Genomic DNA, 19,971 nt, shown 5'->3' on the forward strand with positions numbered 1-19,971 from the left:
ATAGGTAGGTTACCTACCAACCTACTTTGTTTAAAAAGGAGTCCCCTTGTCGCGTCTGTCTGTATGAACGCGTTAAACTCAAAAACAACCTGACGAATTCTTTTACGGTTTTCACCAATAGCTGTGTGATTCCTGAGGAAGAAAAAGTATATAATTTGTTATCGTTAACCCGAGCAAAGCCGGGTCCGCCAGCTAGTTTACTGTATACTTTCAAAGTAACCGAAAACACAGACGAAAAACTGAAAGTGAGCCAATTTGATGTTAATTATGCTCATAAATATGACACACAACATTAGCAGACCCCGGGCCCCGACGCTCAAAGGCTAAGGAAGAAACCGAGAACAGGTCAGATGAGAGACCGATCAAGTCCTCAACTTCCCTCAAAACCCCAAGAGGTGGACCACCCAACCAGCATTCCTGACGTTAACCATCGTCAACCTTCACTTCTTTCTTACCTATTGTCAATTTGTGACTGGCTCATCTCCGCATGTTCCAGACTGCGTTCGGGGTTGTGACGCCGCAAACCCCGCGGTTGACCTAAAAAGTAACATTAAAACTTTAAAATTGATTAATTGATTTCAACGCTCCTTGGGAACGTCATTGATGCCTATCCACTGCTTACGCTGTGTCCTTTAGTCCTTGACTATAGGGTGGTCCTATTCTAGGGCGGAACCACACGCCACATTATCACTAATACACGGGTAGAATATAACCTGGAATAATACATATAGGGTACTTTTTATCCCATAATTCCCACGGTAGCGCAGCCTCCGGGCGCGGCTAGTAAACTATAAATTTCAATATTTCGCGTCAACCCAATTAGTATTGTTTTCAAAATCATTTCTCTCCAAATGTAATACAATATTTCCAACAATGGGAACACGTTGAACGCGATGATGGCAAATTAAAATGATTTTATTAAATATCGCTCGTGAATCCGGCCGGTTTACATGTGTCAAACTCAGGTGTTTAATTGGGACAAGCACCACTTTATAAATTTACATTGCGGCACAGTGAGTAGGGATTATCGTGTGGTTCCGCCCTGGAATAGGACCACTCCATGTCTTCCCGTGGATGTCGTACGAGGCGACTGAGGGATATACGTAGGAAGTTGATAAACGATTATAACACAAGGAGGGATTGATATCAGGCAGGTTGTAAAATCACAGGCGATTCTTTAAAATATTAAGGTAATTTTTTACGCTGACCCAGGGCTTCGAGGCTTCATAACCCCGAACGCATCCGGGAATATGGAGAGATGAGAGAGAAACAAAGGAATGGAGAATTAATTGCATATAATTTATTGCACTTTTCTATAATATTCCAATAGCAAGACGGTCCCACATAGAAGTGTACAGTCAACAGCACGTCAACCTACCCAAACTCATTGCAAACTCGCCGCTATTACCGGCACCATAAAGGATAACTTGATGTGCTTGCTGTTGACTATACAGTCAAATTTCTGTAAAACTTGCCGTAAAAAGGCTTAACCAGAACTTGGTCGTCGTCAATTGATGCTGAAAACAGAAAGAATATAATGAATGCCTTTTTGTTCCAGACATTTCGATGTGGTTTTTCTAAATGTGATAGCAATAGATAAAACTTGCGTTGTGCACTTTTTGTCATCATATCGAGTGTGTTATTGCTAACACTGGTGTCAAATTTTATTCAAGTCGCCCAAAGGCATCTGACATAACTTTTACGACTACTTACCGCCATCTAGTGGCAGATTTGTGATGGGTAAAAAATGTTTTGACGACCTCGGTGGCGCAGTGGTAAAGTTCTTGCCACTGAACCGAGAGGTCCCGGGTTCGATCCCCGGTCGGGTCATGATGGAAAATGATCTTTTTCTGATTAGCCCGAGTCTTGGATGTTTATCTATATGTGTATTTGTTATAAAATATAGTATCGTTGAGTTAGTATCCCATAACACAAGTCTCGAACTTACTTTGGGGCTAGCTCAATCTGTGTGATTTGTCCCAATATATTTATTTATTTATATGTTAAACTCGCGTCAGGTCAGGGGGCTTACCATCATCTCTTAACGTGATCCACTTTACGACCTAAACTGAACTGCATCGCAAATTCGTATCATCGATCGACTTAATTTTTAGTTTAGAATGCGATTCATTTTAGGTGCCTAAGTTGAACTGAGTTGCATTAGAATCGGTTGTAAAAGTTGATGGTAGGCCTGCAGGACACAACGTTAATATTCAAGTTTCCATGCCTGCCGGCACTCCCGGAGTGCAACCCGTTTTTCCTAAGCATATCACATACGAGAATGAAAAAATGCATTTGCGAGCGAAATAATAAATTTTAATAGAAAAAGTTTCTTTCTCGTTCCTAATGACCGAACGCTCGACTGCCGGCAGTCGCCAGAACGCTATTTAAACATCAAATAGCTGAGCCCAAGCTTCAATTCACAAGCTTTGTGCTAGTCAAATAGATTTACAATCGATTGATCGTACCCAAACACAAATTCAACAAATCCTCTAGAAGTTGAAGTTGAATTGAAAGGAATGCTACGTTTGGGATATGAATATTCAACGTGATGTTCACCTGTTGAATATTCATTTATTTATTTACTAAACACAGATGTGGAGAACCTACAGATATGGACTTATAGATACTAGCTTTTGCCCGCAGCTTCGCCCGCGTGAATTTTATAGTAAAATCTTGGTCATTCCTTGAGAAAAATTATGAAGATGTTTGCCAATTTTCAGCTTTTTATCTTGAAAATTGTATTAAGTCCCATACAATCTTTCACCCCCCCTTTTGAAAGGGGTTGAGGGTTAAGTTGTCGTAAACAACTAAAATCTAAATTTTCAAGTCACAAGCTTCAACGGAGTACAACTTTCATACAAAAAAATTTTTAACCCCTTTCACCCCCTTCGGGGTGGAATTTCAAAAGATCCTCTCTTAGTGCGCAACTACACTCCCCAGGGAACCTACATACCAAATTTCAGCTTCCTACGTCCAGTAGTTTCGGCTGTACGTTGTCTGTCAGTCAGTCAGTCACTCACTGACTCACTCACTCAGTAACGCAAGACTTTTATTAATATTGTTTAAAACCAGTTGGAGAACGACCGCACTCAATGATTCGAAAATAATAAAAATAAAAATAGTGACACTATTTTCGAATATGAAAAACTGTAACTTAGACATTCAGGTCAATAAATTACAGCTTATTCTTACTCGTAGAAAAATTGAATTTCCAAAGTGCCTCTAAAACCGGCGCCGGCTTTCAATATTGGGTTAACTGGAGGCATAGTTTATGAATAATTATATATATATATATATATATATATAATTATTATATATTATAGAATTTCCAAAGTGCCTCTAAACCGGCGCCAGCTTTCAATATTGGGTTAACTGCAGGCTTAGTTTATGAATAATTATATATATATATATATATATATATATATATATATATATATATATATATATATATATATATATATATATATATATATATAAATGATATTCCCACTCGGAAAAAGAAAAGTCAGTAAACGAAAGAAAACATGGGTAGATGATATAAAAAAGATAGTAGGAAATAACTGGATAAAGATAGCTAAGGACAGAAAGGCTTGGAACAATATAGAGGAGGTCTTGCCCGTATAGAGGGGTTTCTATAAATCTTGGTTTACGAAAAATGTACAGTGAACAACAATGTAAATGTTTATTAAAAAAAAAAAAAAAATTAAAAGGCAAATAAAAAGGCTTTATTATTATATATAAATGATATATTATAAATGAGTTTTGTTATTATTTCGTTCATAAGTACGGCGAAAGCACCAATAGTTTGCAATAAATGTTTTGATGGTGTAAGGGATAATCGATATTTATATTGAAGCCGGCGCCGGCAGTGCAGACCCTCACTCAAATCTAATAATACCGGCCTAACCACGGGTTTACATATGTTCAGCTTCTAAACTGCAATCCTGGACCTTACCATTAGTTGCGATACGAAGTTGCGTACGTCGTAAGTAGTTGCGTATCAGATATACTCATGGATTCGTTACCTACCTGGGTGTATATTCTTTTAACTTCAAAATTGCTTTTCAATAGTAACTCTGTTCGATACGTAATTAAAAATATTACTGAGACACGATAACGACTTAAGTATTGTTAATCGAATCTACACCTAGATAAGATATTAATTAAAATCGTTTTAATAGTGATTCAAATTTAAGGTATGTATTGTAATTTACTTTTAACCACAAGCCATATTAAAGGGTTTTTAGATAAGTCTCAAATATGCTGTCATGTTTATAAGTATTAGACAATCTAGTAGTAAAAATATAGGTAGATATATCGAGATTAAATCACTGCTTTAAGAATGATCCACGCGTATCAAATCGGGTCAGGGCTGTGGCCGCACATTGTTCTTATAATCTTAATCGATATTATTTCGAATTCAGATTTGCGCACATTGAGCCGATGAAAGCCAACGAATGTATTTCTATATCTTCTAGCGGATGCCCGCGACTTCGTTCGCGTGGCCTAACAATATATTGAGGGTTTTTCCTTTGGGCGCCAAGTTATAATGATAAAAAATGGAAAACTTTATGCTGAATCAGTTTAGCTCATCTATATGAAATCCATATCAGATGTGCCAGACCTTCAGTGTTTTAAATATTTATAAACACAATGTTATGGAAATAAATTTAACTGTATAGACAAAGCGTAACGATATCTATACAAAAGATGCAAGCTTAATAGCTATATAACAAAAATAAGTGTAATTCGAACCCGTCCAGTAGTTCCGGAACTTAGTATGTACAAACAGACAGATAGTTTTTTTTTTAATTCTACACTCTACTAGTTGTTCGCCGCGAAATTAGACCTCACGAACGTAATAATTTTTTACAAAATTTTGAATATTTCATACCCCACAAACTTAAAAATTCTATTGGCAGATCGTACGTAGGATCTTTTAAATTTCATTTAAATCGGACCAACGGTTCGAAAGTTATCGCGTTACAAACATACATACAAAAAATGTTATTCCGCCCCAAGTAGAATAGTTGACTCGCTCGCTTCGCTCGTTCGCTCAATTAGTAGGATATCAACAAAACAAAAGAATCCCACGCAATAGTTCTTGATAGCTCTTGACGTATTCCGTATGCAATGAAAATCCGTAGTAAGGGCCCTGCAATTGGATCGCAAATGTAGCACGGAATGATAATTATTTTGCGTACCTACAAGAGAGTGAAATCAGCTCAATTCCATGAGATAAATAGCTCGTTATTGTATTTAATTTTGTTATCGAATATTCCGTTTCATTAAACTTTGTTTTATGATAAACACCGTGAAATCATAAAACAACGTTCAAATGAACGAAATTCATTCACTATATATTAATATACAAAATGCGAATTAATTTATCATATACGTGTTTTGTATATTAATATTCGATTTGTATTAACTTTTAGTCATTTATCATATACGTGTTTTGTATATTAATATTCGATTTGTATTAACTTTTTCGAACAATACAAATTTACGCATGAAAATATTCATAAAAAAATAAGCGAAATATGAAAAATAATTATTTGCTGGACTAGGTCATTCGATCTACAAGCATTTATTGAACTGACTGAGTAAACATTTGATTTGATTGGTCGGATATCTTCAACCCAAAATAGCCTAAATCAAACAGTCTGCTAAGCGAAAATACGCCTTAGTACCCTGTACAAAAGTTACTTTACTGTAGCATACAAGGTACGTTATCCAACGAGAGTAAAACTATTTTGTTTTTCTAAAAAAAGTTCAGCACCTACACGCTAGATGGCGGTAGTAATAAAATAAAAAACTATGAAGCACCTCTATTCTTGAGATTTCTTCTTCTATTATAATTTTTACTCTTTAAAATTGAATATTAAGCCCTTTTACGCGGAAAAACTAATTCAAACAAAGGGCAGTCCTTTTTTTTGCATTAGTTTTTAGCAAAAGGACCGCTTCACTCAGTGACAGGGTGCTACTACGGCGCTAAGACAACGGCGGCGATTAATCGCGTAACATTGAGACGTGTGACACGCCTACTCCACATCTCCACGTTTTCTGTGTTCCGTGTTTGGCCCACTCAGCTTAAATCGGCTTATATTATTCCAATACAAAAATAAGCAATCTTAATTACCTCTTCGGAATGACGCAATATACTTACATTAAGGTAATATTATTTGTTATTATTTATTTAAATTGTTTTATTCTATTATATTAACATAAAAACTACTAACTATTTAACATAAGAAGCGGTGGTGGTGTAATGGTTAAGACGGCCGCCTGTGGGTTGAAAGGTCTCAGGTTCGAATCCTACTCGTGCCACATGAGTTTGTATACCAGTCTGACTCATGTATATATAGTTTTCATCGGCCACCACTTGCTTAAGGTGAAGGGAAACATCGTGAGGAAACCTGCACACAGGTTGTTTATTAACTTGTGTGTGAAATGGAGAAGGCAATGGCAAACCACTCCATTATTAGTGGCAAAAAAGTTGTTGCGTGTTTAATTCCACGTAATGACCACGACCCTCAGCCTTGAGGAGTACGACTATGAAGACTAAACATAAACTACTTAAAAATAAACAATTAAATATAACAGCAAAATTAATCTAAAATTAAAACTAAATTATTAGTATTGATCCTAACCATATTAAGTGCTCCTATAAGTATATTATCGGCCAGTCTAAAAATATCAGTTTCGATGACAAAAATCTCTGTACAATGCGTACTTTTCCATTTTGCGACCTGTCATTATTCGCTAATCTTCTCGCAACGACAAAGTTTTAAACAATCCAGAGTTGTAGCCGGAAATTTTGAATGGAAAGTTAACCTAACGAACATTTTAACTGCTTTTCTCATTATAACGTAAACCCGACGTTTTGGTGGTAAATTAGACTATATCTGCTAATGAGATTAATTTTAATTATTATTATTATGTTGTTAATCTTCTTAGCGTGTCGACTCGGATAAATTTGTGATGTGCACATTCACCAATAATAGGACATTATCTGTAACGTCATTCAGGTCCATCAGTTTGCAGGTGATGACAGTAAGAGCCACGCCTCATAGCTGAGTCGTGCTCTATTGCGTTGCGACGACGCAGTACGTCACGTTCCGTTATTTTTAACCCCCCCATGAAAAAAGAGGGGTGTTATATAAGTTTGACAACTAAGTGTGTCTGTCTGTGTACGTGGCACCGTAGCCCGTCAACATGTGAACCGATTTGGATGCGGTTCTTTTTATTTGATAGCAAGTTTTAATGCGGTGGTTCTTAGACATGTTTGTACAAATTCGGTTCACCCGTTCACAAGTTGTGGCGAAATGTATAATGAAAGTCGGGGGTTTTTTTAATTTGTCTAACAAATAAACTTGTCTACATAAAATAGATTTAGAAGGGCGCGCGACCTAGTTGTCTATACTATACGTTTTGACATTGACGTGCGTTAACGTACGTCGAAACGTTTATACTTTCTTCGTTGTTTTGCTTTGTCTGTCGGCAAACGTCTAAGCGACTGAGCTGGTGCTAACTCTACGTGGCTAAGTGAGCCGTACTAATTCTATGAACGGCTCACTTACAGTGTACCTATAGGTACTCTGTTGTACCAAGTACTTATGAAATCTATGGAGCATTATGTTATAGTAATGTTGTCAACAGTGTCATTAGTTATTGCATTTTTATCATAACATTTTGCCCGTGACTCCGCCCGCGACATAAAGTGGCCTGTGACATGAAAAATGGACTGAAAAAGCACTCATTTACTACGGGTCAGCGTTAAAAATAAACTATTTGAAGTTTTCAAGATTCATGCAGCATCTCAGTGCATTAACCGGGAAAGCGTAGCAGACGCCTGTCTGCTACGCTTTCCCGTTTTATCCGTTTTATCCGTTTTATTCCCGTTTTAGTCTTTCCGATTTATCTTATCAAATATGGATTATTAGCTTTTGCCCGCGGCATCGCCCACATAATATTCCCACGGGATCATAATTTTTTCCGGTTTGAAAGTTACAATGGAGAGATCTAATCGCTAAGGGTACTCGTAATACTGTGTATTACTATATAATTTGGAAGAATGTCATGCTTTTTCAAAAAATTGCCGGAAAAGTCTTAAAAACACTTCTATTGTCTTATACTTCAACCACAGATATATAAGAGCAATATTCTTGTATCTGTGACTTCAACCAAGTTCTTTATCCCCTACGTGCCCCTATCTGTCGACTGTTAGTAGTAGAGAATGTCTCACAGGCAAATTTAGTTTCCCTTTGTGTCAAAGTAAACCGTAGGGAGGGATATTGTGCCGGCACAAGAGGAATGTTGCTAGGGTCATCACAATATAACAATCTTTACTAAAAAGTCTCTAAAATTTGTACTAACCGTATGCCACAGTGAGCATGAAATCAAAATAATATAGTCTTATTTTGTACAATTCACTTATATTAAATACAGAAACTTCCAAAAGAAAATCACAGTGATAACGTTACTTTGGAGCCACACTATAATATTTTGTGCCCAAAGCCGTTGATAACCTTAGATGTTACGGCATAGTGTAATATGGCACAGAAACGCGAGAATGGTGACTCCCGCTTCTGTTCTTTTCTGATGCAAAGGATAGCTATCGCCATTCATGGTGGCAGTGCAGCTAGCATCTTAGGCACCTTTGTGCCAGAAACTTGTGACTTGATATAAGTACATTATGTGCGACGAATTTATGTGAAATAACAATAAATAAATTTAGAATGTGAGTGTCATTAATTATAAACAAAAAAATGTATATTCAGAGAAACTTTAATTTCTCAATTGAAAAAACAACACATATTTGGTGTTTTCTGTCTCTGCGTAGGGATGTCGCGAGTTTGTGCATTCTAATATGGCATTTACGAAACCTCGTTCCTAGTGCTTCGAGAAATTAATTGATTATATTATCTGCCGCAAAACTTAATTACCGCACCACCTGTCTTCAATTAATATTCTATTCCATCCATCTGAAGAACAGGCAGTTTACTACCGTACGATTGAAATAAAATCATATTTATATTATAAAATAATGCAAAAATAAGGTTGTTCCTTTCCTCTTCAGGTCTACTCAATCTTCTTAAAATTTTGCATACATGTAGTTTGAAGTAGGGATAAGGTTATACAGTAACCGTTTCTGTGGGAAATAGATGCGGGCGAAACCGCGGGCATAAGCTAGTTTACTATAAGTAAGTACGAGCAAACTATAAGAGCTCGTTCTCATTGGTCAGTCGCCGTCATGTTGACATCCGATGACGTCAATCAATGTAGAACGATGTAGAAATTGCATGGAATTAGTAGGTGCTCCGTATCATGGATTTAGTAAGTACTTCGGAGTACCTACCTACTAATTCCATGAGAAATTGTATGAAGTTTAGACGTACGTCAACATATGTCGGCGTCAAATCCTCCAGACAACTACACACTATCTTCCACTAAACTTTGCCGAATTCGGTATACATTGCTGATTTTTCATTGCAATTCAGTGCAGCGGAGTCGCACCATTTACTTGGTAAAAAGTGCGCTTCGAGCAACTGAGATGTGCGCTTCGAGGAATAGTTTCGACACGGGTGCGCCTCGAGGATTAACTCTAACAGAATATTAGAGTTTCATAGGAACGTTGCCGTTTCAAGAAGTTGTGGAATACTTTCGATGTTGTATAAGGTAGGCTCCACACTACCGTGAAGTCACCCCAGCATTATGTAACAGCGCGGATTATTATATACTAGCTGCGCCCCGGGCTTCGCTCTCGTGGGAATTTTGGGAAAAAATGTACCCTATATGATCCTATATGATATTCCAGGTTATTTTCTACCCGTGTACCAAATTTCATAACAATCGGTCAAGTAGATAAGCGTGAAGAGGTAAAAAACCAATAAACAAATTTACTTTCGCATTTATAATATTAGTTAGGACTAATTGCGCCCGGAGTTTCACTTCCATGGGAATTTCGGGATAAAAAGAATCCTATGTGTGATTCCAGGTTACATTTTACCCGTGTACCAAATTTCATGACAATCCGTCCAGTAGATTTTGTTGTGTTATTGACAAAAAACAAAATTTCCCAATTATAATATTAGTAGGATAGTGGTTTGAATAATGATCACAAAGCTGTTAATATTTGAACACGAACTGTCAACTTGAACTAATTGAAATACCAGCTGCAGACCGAGTTCCACACAGCAGACACAAGTATTAAGCTCAAGGTGGCATCGTGCAATATTTATTCCGTTCGAAAGTCAGCAAGTTAAAAATACTTACGTCTTCATCCGATAACAGTATGAAACTTCCTGAAATTGTTACAAAATGTCTAAAATTATATTTTCTAAAAGGTATTTCGTTCATAGACGTCACTTCGTAATATCAGACGGATTATTGAGCGTTTCAAATATCTACGAGAGAAAATTCCTCATCATAATATTTGCAATATTCAATGCTCGAACTATGTCCAATACTCGAGTTCATTGCAAACTAAATAGAGGGAAAATGTACCGTAAATTACCTGGAAAATGTCCCGCTTTCACGGAACATCTTGTGTATTTTACGGGGAATGAGCAACTTCTGATAAGTACACTACTGAGTGAAGTAAACGAACCAATTGGATGCAACGATTCATTGAGTGTTTGTTGTTTATATTCTAATTTTGTAGTTTGGCATTTTACTAGTTGTAGGTATGTGATGGTACTTATTACTGGGGTATTTCATTTGTCCAAATTATATTTATCGTTTTATGTTTTCTTGTTTTTATTAAGTACTAGCTTTTGCCCGAGGCTTTGCCCGCGTGAGTTTTTCTGCGAAAGCAGAAGAGACAGAATAGGCACGAATTTCATACAATCTTTCAGTAAATTGGGTGTTGATTTTTGAAAAAGAAGTACCCTATACCGCTGTTCACGCAATGTGTGACCACGCTGAGCGCTTGTCGTTGGCTTCTACTTCGTAGTGCAAGACATAGTGTAGTTGCGATGGGGCAGAACCACAGGAGAACTACAGATTAATTATATAACATCGCAATCGAGTTATTGCTGGATAAATTCTACTTGACTCGGTTTTCGTGACATCTCTCTACACCAGCCCGGAGTCTGTTTAGCGACCTCCTGACTGCAGAAAAGGCAAATAAAACAGCTGTTCTTAATAGAAAACTCTTAAAGCGATATTCAGACTTCAAAAAAATTGTAAAAGAACTTACAAAAGTATTGGCTGGGTTGGCTGCTCGGGTTCTGAATGATGAAAATTTTCTGAATGTAATTACGAGCCGTGTGCAGCGCCCGCTGAAAGTATGCAGTCTGGGTAGTTTTGTACCAATTAAAAACGGGGCATTTCCATTGAACGAATTTCTTGAAATTGAATTCTAGGGAAGTATGTGACTGAATTGAAGCAATCACATTTGAATCTAACAAGATTCCATCAAAGTTATTATGTACCTACATTTGTTTGAATTTTATTTCAAATTAAGTTGCAAAATTTACCGCTGCAACATACCTTAAGTTACATCGGAAGCAGTCGCGGTGGTGGTGTAATGATTAAGATGTCCGCCTGTAAATCGAAAGGTCCCAGGTTCGAATACATGGCACATGAGTTTGTATACCAGATTGACTCGTGTATGGGAGTTTTAATTGACCACCATTTGCTTCCGATGAATGAAAACATCGTGAGGAAACCTGTAAACTGGTAGATTATTAGCTGCTGTGTGAAATGGGGAAGGCAATGGCAAACCGTTCCATTAATAGTGCCAAAAATGTTGTTGTGTGTTTAATTCCTCGTAATGACCCCAAGCCTGAGGAATAGATCTATGAAAGAAGGAATTAATCTTTTGTAATCTAAGTACAAAATAATAGGTAAATGATGGACCACAGAGAAATAAATCAAATATATGTTACATACTATCCTAAATGTGTTTAATGATTTAGTTACTTACTTTAGTTTATAAACTTTATCATCAAGGCTGATATGTGAAGGCTGAAATCGAAAATTTCTCTCTCACGTAATCTTGGATTACGAACAGAATATACATATACGAACATCAAAACCTAGTGTCAATGTCCTCATTAAATTCAACAAAATGAAAATTCATATCTTAATCTTAATAATTTCTAAAGAGATTTTTGGCGATAATGTAAACTCGTCTAAACGGTGGAAATAGGGCTTTGCGAACTTCGCTTAACTAATGTTGGTGAAATACTAACTGGTACTACAAACTTGGATTTTCGGCTAAACCGAGATTAGCTTCAACTAATCGCTGTTAGTTTCATCGGTGAAATCGGCCTTTTTCCATGCTTCAAAAGAGAAGAAACAATTTTTTTTCACAAAAATATCATTTCTGCCACAAGCTTTTATTGTCGTCGGAGAGATCTAAAAAACCCATGACCGAACCGATAAGGAGTTCCCTCGTCGGGAGCTGATCCTGCGTGCACAATTAGGTGATTTATTTCTAAAACCCTGATAGGAATTAGATTGCAAACCACTCGTTCGCACGGAAGTAAAAAACCTAATCTGTGAAAAAAAAGAACGTTTGGACAAGACATACCCAAATTCAAATGATATTCGACATTCAGCTTGCTGCCCGACGCACTACGTTTCATTTGGTTTCATTGACGACCTCCGTGGTTTAATGGTCAACATGCCGGACTGCTACACTGGAGGTCGCGGGTTCGAATCCCGGTCAGGTCAACATGAAAAATGATCTTTTTCAGATTGACCTGGGTCATGGATGTTTATCTATATATGTATATGTTATAGAATATAGTATCGTTGAGTTAGTATCCCATAACACAAGTTTCGAACTTTTACAAAGTTTTACTTTGGCGCTAACTCAATCCGTGTTATTTGTCCCTATATATTTATTTATTATTATTTATTAATAAACATAGCCATTAATGGAATAAATATGCACTTTGATATCCGACTAGACCGATTTATAGATTCCCTTTAATAGCTTCTCGGAATTATTACAAATTTGTCATGAACCTATGGTAACATCGGGTTAACATTTCAGTTAGGTACATTCTGCCTCTTTGAATTCTCTCTCTCTCTCTCTCATCTGCATTTGGGGTTTGCGGCGTCACAGCCCCAAAGGTTTCCGAGAACAAGCGGTGATTAGAGAGAGATAAATGCGGTGGAAGTTGGTGGTGCATATACTTTTGATTTGATTGTGTTGACAAAACTTGCAACAATCCGGGTACATATTACTCAAAATATTTAAAGATACATTTTATACAAACTAATGTAAAACTGTACATTAAGCATATAATAAATAAATTGTTGTAAATTATAATTTTAAGTAAAGAGTGTTTTTATCAGAGGTGGACATTATTTGGTTTTAAGGTTGCTGGGGTGGATGAACGAGAAATAGTTGAGAGCCGTCACTGTTGTATTCCGGTTTGAAGAGATAATATAGTACAGGATACTGTCGTGAAAGCCAAGTCTTTCTGACACCCATGGTCTTGCAGGCATTCATAGACTGTGATGACCACTTCCTTCCAGGTGGGTCTGCTTGGTAGTATGAAACATATCCCCCACACATAACACGGGAAGCAACCAGAAATCTTTAAAGAGTTCAATTGTATTTGATTATTTTCTACTCGCCGGCTGGTAATCTTCGTGAAGGTCATCCTGCTGGTAATCTTCGTGATGGTCATCCTGCTGGTAATCTTCGTGAAGGTCATCCTGCTGGTAATCTTCGTGAAGGTCATCCTGCTGGTAATCTTCGTGAAGGTCATCCTGCTGGTAATCTTCGTGAAGGTCATCCTGCTGGTAATCTTCGTGAAGGTCATCCTGCTGGTAATCTTCGTGAAGGTCATCTTGCTATGTCCTGTTCCTGGACGTCAAAGTCCAGGAAGGAAGAGTACCAACTGATGACCAGATGGATACGATACGATCTCTACAGGCAACACTGTCCACCAGACCTTAAAACATTTAATATTGCCTGGATGGCGTGTGTGGTGGTCGTTTCAAAATGTCAGTCGTTTGTAGCTTTTTGAGAAATTACTGTGTATATTTTGATGCCAAAAAATGCCTGTGAAGGCCCAATTTCTGAAGAAGTTATTTGATTTGGCCCGATTCTTTGCGATTTCTTTGCTATTATAAGGTCACGTATGTCTTCCTTCTGGGACAGATTGCGTGACTCTAGTAATAGCATTCTTAAAGTAATTTGTAAAGACTTGACAAGCCTGATGATGCGGTATTGGATCACAGCATATCGGGAACCTAACAAAAAATGATTTATTGTAAGTCTCTGAAAATACGCCTTGTGGCTTTATTTTTACTTTATTTGATTTAGATAATTACATTGTATTTATTTTACATATGTAAATGTACAAATGTACGGGTTTTTACGTAAAATAAATAACTATTATTATATTATTATAAATTATTCAAGGGATCCTCATCCATGCCATGATTTTATGTTCATATTGACTCAAAGTCAGCTATTAAGGAAAGCCAACAGATTAACTCAGAAATTTAATAAAATAGTGTAGAAGGCGTGCGACTCCTTATGCGGAGGGCCGTTGGTTTAGACCGCTCGCAGTCGCGACAGTCGCGTCGCCGCAGACGCAGATGTCGCACGCTCATCTGCCGCGCCAGACCAGACATCTCGTTCAGACGGTAACGACCATTCTTCACTTGCATCAGGCCAAGCTTAACACCTCGTTTTAACGCTCTGAAAGGACATAAGTTACGGTTATATTAACCTGCTTGACATCCAGTTCAATTGGAAATCTAGTGACCGGCGCCTGGGTATCCATAATAATTATTAAAAGTAGATCTCATAAGGGCCACGCTCCAGGGCACTAGGACTCCGCTATTCTAGTCTCTTATCATCATTCCGAACCTGATTATTTATTTCTAAAACCTCAGGCGACGTTGGCAAGAGCTCAGAATTTTATTACCGAATGTCGCTGTTAAGACATGAGAAGCTCTAATGACTGAAATGATCGATGCTATCACCTAGGACAATGATTCTGGACCGTGCATGGGGTACCTAAGTAGAGAGATGCCGCCAAACGGAATGTTTAGTTATCAAGAAAGGTGCCAAGGTTTAAAAAGGGCAAGCTCTGCAGACTAAGATTCTGCGTAGCGTCCAGGGATTATTCAATCAAGGTCTAACATGATTTAATCATACTAACCTTTACAATTCCGTAAAGCGGCCCACAGCCTTGATGCTTGATAAATAAGAATTTAGAGAGCACCTTAGCCATTCGTACATAACAAATCTAATGGAGTGTTTTAAAGTCTTATTCGGAAACAAATCATAATCTCGTTGCCACTATTCGTAGTGTAAGCGTACGATCTAATCACGCCTGATGATTTTAAAAGAGCAATGTCACCTGGATACTTTCTTGCTAAGTTTGGGGTCTGAGACGCGGTACTCCATTTTGATGAATTTGATGATCGTCCGCGTAGTCCACCCCGTGTTTTTCATAAGTTTCTTCAGTGCTGATATCAGTATCTCGCCAGTGTTGTGCGACAAGTCCTTCGTCTTCGCCATGGCTGTTGTGATTTATATCTGGAAGTGTAAGATTGCCGTTTATGTACTCCACTTGCATTAGAAACACAAACGTTTTTTTTTTCCAAATAAAAGGTTTGGACAAGACTAGAAGGAGATGAATTATTAATGAAAAAACAATTACATTTACAAATAGATGTTACAAAAATTAAATTTGGCGTTTTTGTATAAAATATTCACAATCATAAGATAGAAAAAAACTAAATTTCATCGGTTCATTGTTTGTTGACGGACATTTTTGACATTTCATGCATTTGAAAAACACAAAGTCTCTTTATGGTTATAGAGTCACAAGGAAGCACAGATTGAGAAGGGCCCCGCGCGGGGCCCCAATGAAGTTAGTTAAAGTCACAGAAGCAAAAAGAGGAGATATCATTCCCTTTTGACGATGTCTCCTACAAATTACTTGTTTTTGCAGAACTTAAAGTAAAACAGGTGCAAGAGAACTATGTCAATAAACTTCATGCAATAATGCGTCTATCTGTACACCATGACTTGCAGTTCGTTGTACCATTTGTGCCGCGTTCCACCACGGTCCTTGATATCAGCATATTCTTTATCAACGCAATTTTATTACGGTTTGCACAAACATTGAGATATAGAAATATATTTTGTCCTCATTGGGTATTTATTACCCAAGATTATTTATATATATGTATATATATATATTTATATATTATTATTTGTTACCCTACACCACCATGGAATTAGTAGGTACTGTAGGAAGTACTTACTAAATTCATGCTTTACGCTTTATAAAAAGAAGTCGGCTGTCGCGCCTGTTTATTATAAGTATATTATTTTTTTATAGTATAAATTCAAAAATTACCGGATGGATTTTTGTATGGTTTTCAGCAACAGATGAATGAGAAAGGTTTGAGTGTACAATTTATTGTGATTTTACCCGAGCGAAGTCGGAACGGGCCGCTGTACTATGCTCCATGCCTACTTATATTCGTACGAGTCTCTTTTTTGACTGCTTTTGATACTTTTGATGAAACGCCTTTTCAGCCATAACCGCAGAGGAATAAGTAAGTATTCAATCAAAAAAGTCTTTATTTCCCTACAAGCTAAAGAAATTATAACCAAACATAAGATTTACGAATTAAATAAATTTAGACAAGAACAGTTTTCATAATATTAGTAGCAAAGACGCTACACGGCAGATGATCTGGAAGTAGAGAGTTGTTCAGGCGACGTAATTTGTTTTGCAAATGAATGTGGACACTGGTTAATTCAATGCAGCTCGGTATTGCAGCCTGAGACAGCAAATTGCATCTTACAGAGATCTGCCTCGTTTATCATTCTATTCTTGCAATAATAGAGTGGAACAGATCTCGAGTCCATTAAAAACCAATTAACTGAATTAAATGTTCTATTCAATTTAGTGTGGGACATTATTAAAAAAAAACTATTTTAAGGATTTATACCTACAATCGAAGTTGTCTATTCTGACCAATTATTCTGACTACGAAACGCAGAAATATGATCAAAATTCTTTCGAATTGGTCTTTGTCATAAAATTTGACGTGAACAAGTGCCTGCGAAAGTCAACGTAGGCACCGCGTCAACGTACGTCGAGGCTCCTCATAATTTCTGCGTTGATCCGTCGATGGACGTCAACGTAACGAAGGAAGACGAAGCAATGGGTACGGAACAACAATCAATAAGAGTCAGGCCCCATTGCTACGATGAGCTTCGTTGTTTCATGTAGGTTTTTACAATGACGAGCGGTAGCCTAGGCCCCGGCGGACTAGCGTAGTGTTATTACGTTGGTGCTTTGAGTGGGATACCCCCACTCCCGACCACTGTATCGTCAACATCGTAACGCGTTGCATAACATCGGTTCGCCAGTGGGCTTAACACATTTACCGACAGTGAAAGTCAGCGACCAACGTGTTCGGTGAGATTTTTGTTTGGATCCTAAATTGTTACGAATTTGCGAAGTTTCATTAGGTCAGCTTACAATTTTGAGGTGATGAAAAAGAAATTTTTTTAGGCATTGTTTTTTAATCGGCTCAAAAAGTGTTACAATCTTTTTTAGTTGATGTGATGCGGTTTTTCTTTAAGTTTTCGTTGTTTCTGTATGTGCGTGAGCTTTTTAAGTTTACAACCGATGATTCGTGTTAAATTAATCGTAACATATTTTGTATGTACGTAACATATTTAATTTTGAATGAAATTAGCGGGCTATATTTTGTAAACTTCATCCGTTTATGCGACTTTGCTAGAGTGTAACGTTTTCAAAGTTTATGCCTTTGAATCGCCCTTGTAGGTATAACATACGCTGTATTTTTCGCTCATCGAGCATAAGAAGGTTTCTGGTGTAAGAAGGTCTCCTCGAACATTTAGAATTGCATTGTAAATATTCCATTTCAGTTTAGAGTTTCTGTCGGGTTTCGTTTCATATTTATTCTGATGGTAGCCAAGTATTTTTTATAACGGAAACATGTTGATAAAATACCACAAGTTTACTTTTGACAAATTGAAAGTAAAGAGACCACGGAATTAGTAGGTAGGTACTCCGCGATGTACTTTTAAGTTTTAATTAAAGAAACATTTAAATAAAACTTAAACTACTTTTTGAAATTAACTTTTAATTACTAAATATAACATGCAAATTGATTGTCTAAACCATATAGGGTGTTGTCTAGCGGCTGCATGCCTATAAGGCTAGCAGCATTATCAATTTGTACTCCAATGCTGAGCCTCTGTCTAAAAGGAGCCTAGCCCTTTGGACAGACTTTTTGAAATATATTAAAAAAAAAACTGATGAACTGATAGACCCTTAAGACTAAAAAATGTCGTTGTTTATATATATATATATGTATTGTCGTTAGTTATTATTAACATTTTTTCCGCAATTTGAGACTCTAAAATAACTTTTTCGAGTCTCAAATTGCGGAACTTTGAAGCAGAGAATTAATATTCTTTTCAATCGATGTTTACCATTTGCGTAGGAAAAACATTCTAATTGGTAATTTGTGGCTATGTAATTTCTGTATGTATTTAGGTACAATGTTTTCCCCATTTTCAGATAATCCTGTATGTGGCCACGTTATTCGAAGTAGACAACACATTATAGATACTAAAAGGTATGTTTACAATATTTTATTTTATACTAGCTATTGCGTGCCACTTCGTCCGCGTAGACTATTAATGGTTAAAACTTTAACTTTTCCGGGATAGATAACATGAAATCTATGGATAACAATCCAGACAGACCCCTGATTTGTTTTTTTCTCAAACATCTCCTGTCTGTGTGTATATCACATCCTGGTCAGTGATGGTTGTGCTTGTAAATATTGATCACAAAATTTAATCATAAAAAATCGAATTCTAATCCTTACTAAATTTAATAATTTTGTAAGGAATTTCGCATTTATATGCGAAAGTAAGATTGTTTGGTACCACTTCACGCTTTAACTGCTAAATAAATCTTCTTTAAATTTTACATGTATGTAAGTAGTTTGAAGTACAGGATCCAAAAAGGACTTTTTGAAAAAGCGAACATAATCCAATTTATATTATTTTTTAAAGTTTAATATATAGATGCTTACAAGGGCGGTAATCGTTCTAGTCTTCCTGTATCTGGGAAAGTTCGTTTTCGCAAATTTGCACGTCAAAAGATAAAATGAAGAGCGAAGCTCGGTCGCCCTAATACCTACTGCTTATTTGTTATAAGACAGTTGATATGTATTCTTTGAGATTGACTTTTCTTTTAAATAAGGCTATACTGTCATAGATCACTATACTGTTCTCATTATATTAGCCCAGCAATTTTAAGAAAGGCTCTGTCTAGTCAAATTGAGATGTATATATGTTTAGGTATTTATAGGCAAATTATGTTGATATATATTTTTAATTAAATATTCACATAAAAATTCAAAATCTTTGCACATAACAAATTAATTACTTTATAAACCACTAGCTGCACCCCAGGGCTGCGCTCCCGTGGGAATTTCGGGATAAAAATTAACCTATGAGTTATCTCTTCTTTATTCTGAGTTATATTCCACCAATTTCATAACAATCTGTCCAGTAGATTTTGCGTGAAAAAGAAAACATACACACATCCTCACAAACATTCGCATTTATAAATTAGTATGAAGGAAGTAGGCACATTACATTATTAATGTCTAACGAGATATTTATTCATATTTTGTTTTTAAAGTTAATCCCATTGATATGAAGGCGAAAGTTTGTGAGTACGTTTGTTGTTTGTTTCTTTTCACCCTCATTTAACTATCCTATAGGTCAAATTTTAAGAAACATTGTGTCTGTTGCATAACATTTATGCCAATTGTCTCAAGTAGATCAGTAAATATTATTGTTATTTTCCATACAAACTTTAATCCCAATTTTTACCCCTTTAGGGGTCGAATTTTGAAAAATCCTTTCTTATCTCAGCACTACGTACTCGTAATAACCTAAAGCTACTGCCCAAA

The 19,971-nt window shown here is 36.7% G+C and overlaps 2 protein-coding genes across 3 annotated transcripts in view; one reads left to right on the top strand and one right to left on the bottom strand.

The window, feature by feature from the left end:
- Positions 1 to 19,971, top strand: part of LOC128682856 (probable cytochrome P450 303a1) — a 108,508-nt gene that overhangs the window by 72,899 nt on the left and 15,638 nt on the right. Inside the window, exons 1-2 of one of the 2 annotated variants that reach the window (XM_053767810.2) lie at positions 17,308 to 17,426; positions 18,561 to 18,618. The gene's annotated coding sequence lies outside the window, so the exon portion shown is untranslated. Of the gene's footprint in view, positions 1 to 17,307; positions 17,427 to 18,560; positions 18,619 to 19,971 lie in introns of those variants that run through there. The other variant, XM_053767811.2, reaches the window with a different exon arrangement.
- LOC128682860 (uncharacterized) lies at positions 14,341 to 15,791 on the bottom strand. Its single transcript, XM_053767816.1, has 3 exons — positions 15,648 to 15,791; positions 15,345 to 15,523; positions 14,341 to 14,677 (listed from the first exon to the last, which is right to left on the bottom strand). Exons 2-3 carry the CDS (start codon positions 15,503 to 15,505, stop codon positions 14,479 to 14,481), a joined length of 360 nt encoding a protein of 119 aa, XP_053623791.1. The 5' UTR covers positions 15,506 to 15,523; positions 15,648 to 15,791; the 3' UTR covers positions 14,341 to 14,478.

The sequence above is a fragment of the Plodia interpunctella genome, chromosome Z (genome assembly GCF_027563975.2).
Source record: "Plodia interpunctella isolate USDA-ARS_2022_Savannah chromosome Z, ilPloInte3.2, whole genome shotgun sequence".
Taxonomy (NCBI): domain Eukaryota; kingdom Metazoa; phylum Arthropoda; class Insecta; order Lepidoptera; family Pyralidae; genus Plodia; species Plodia interpunctella.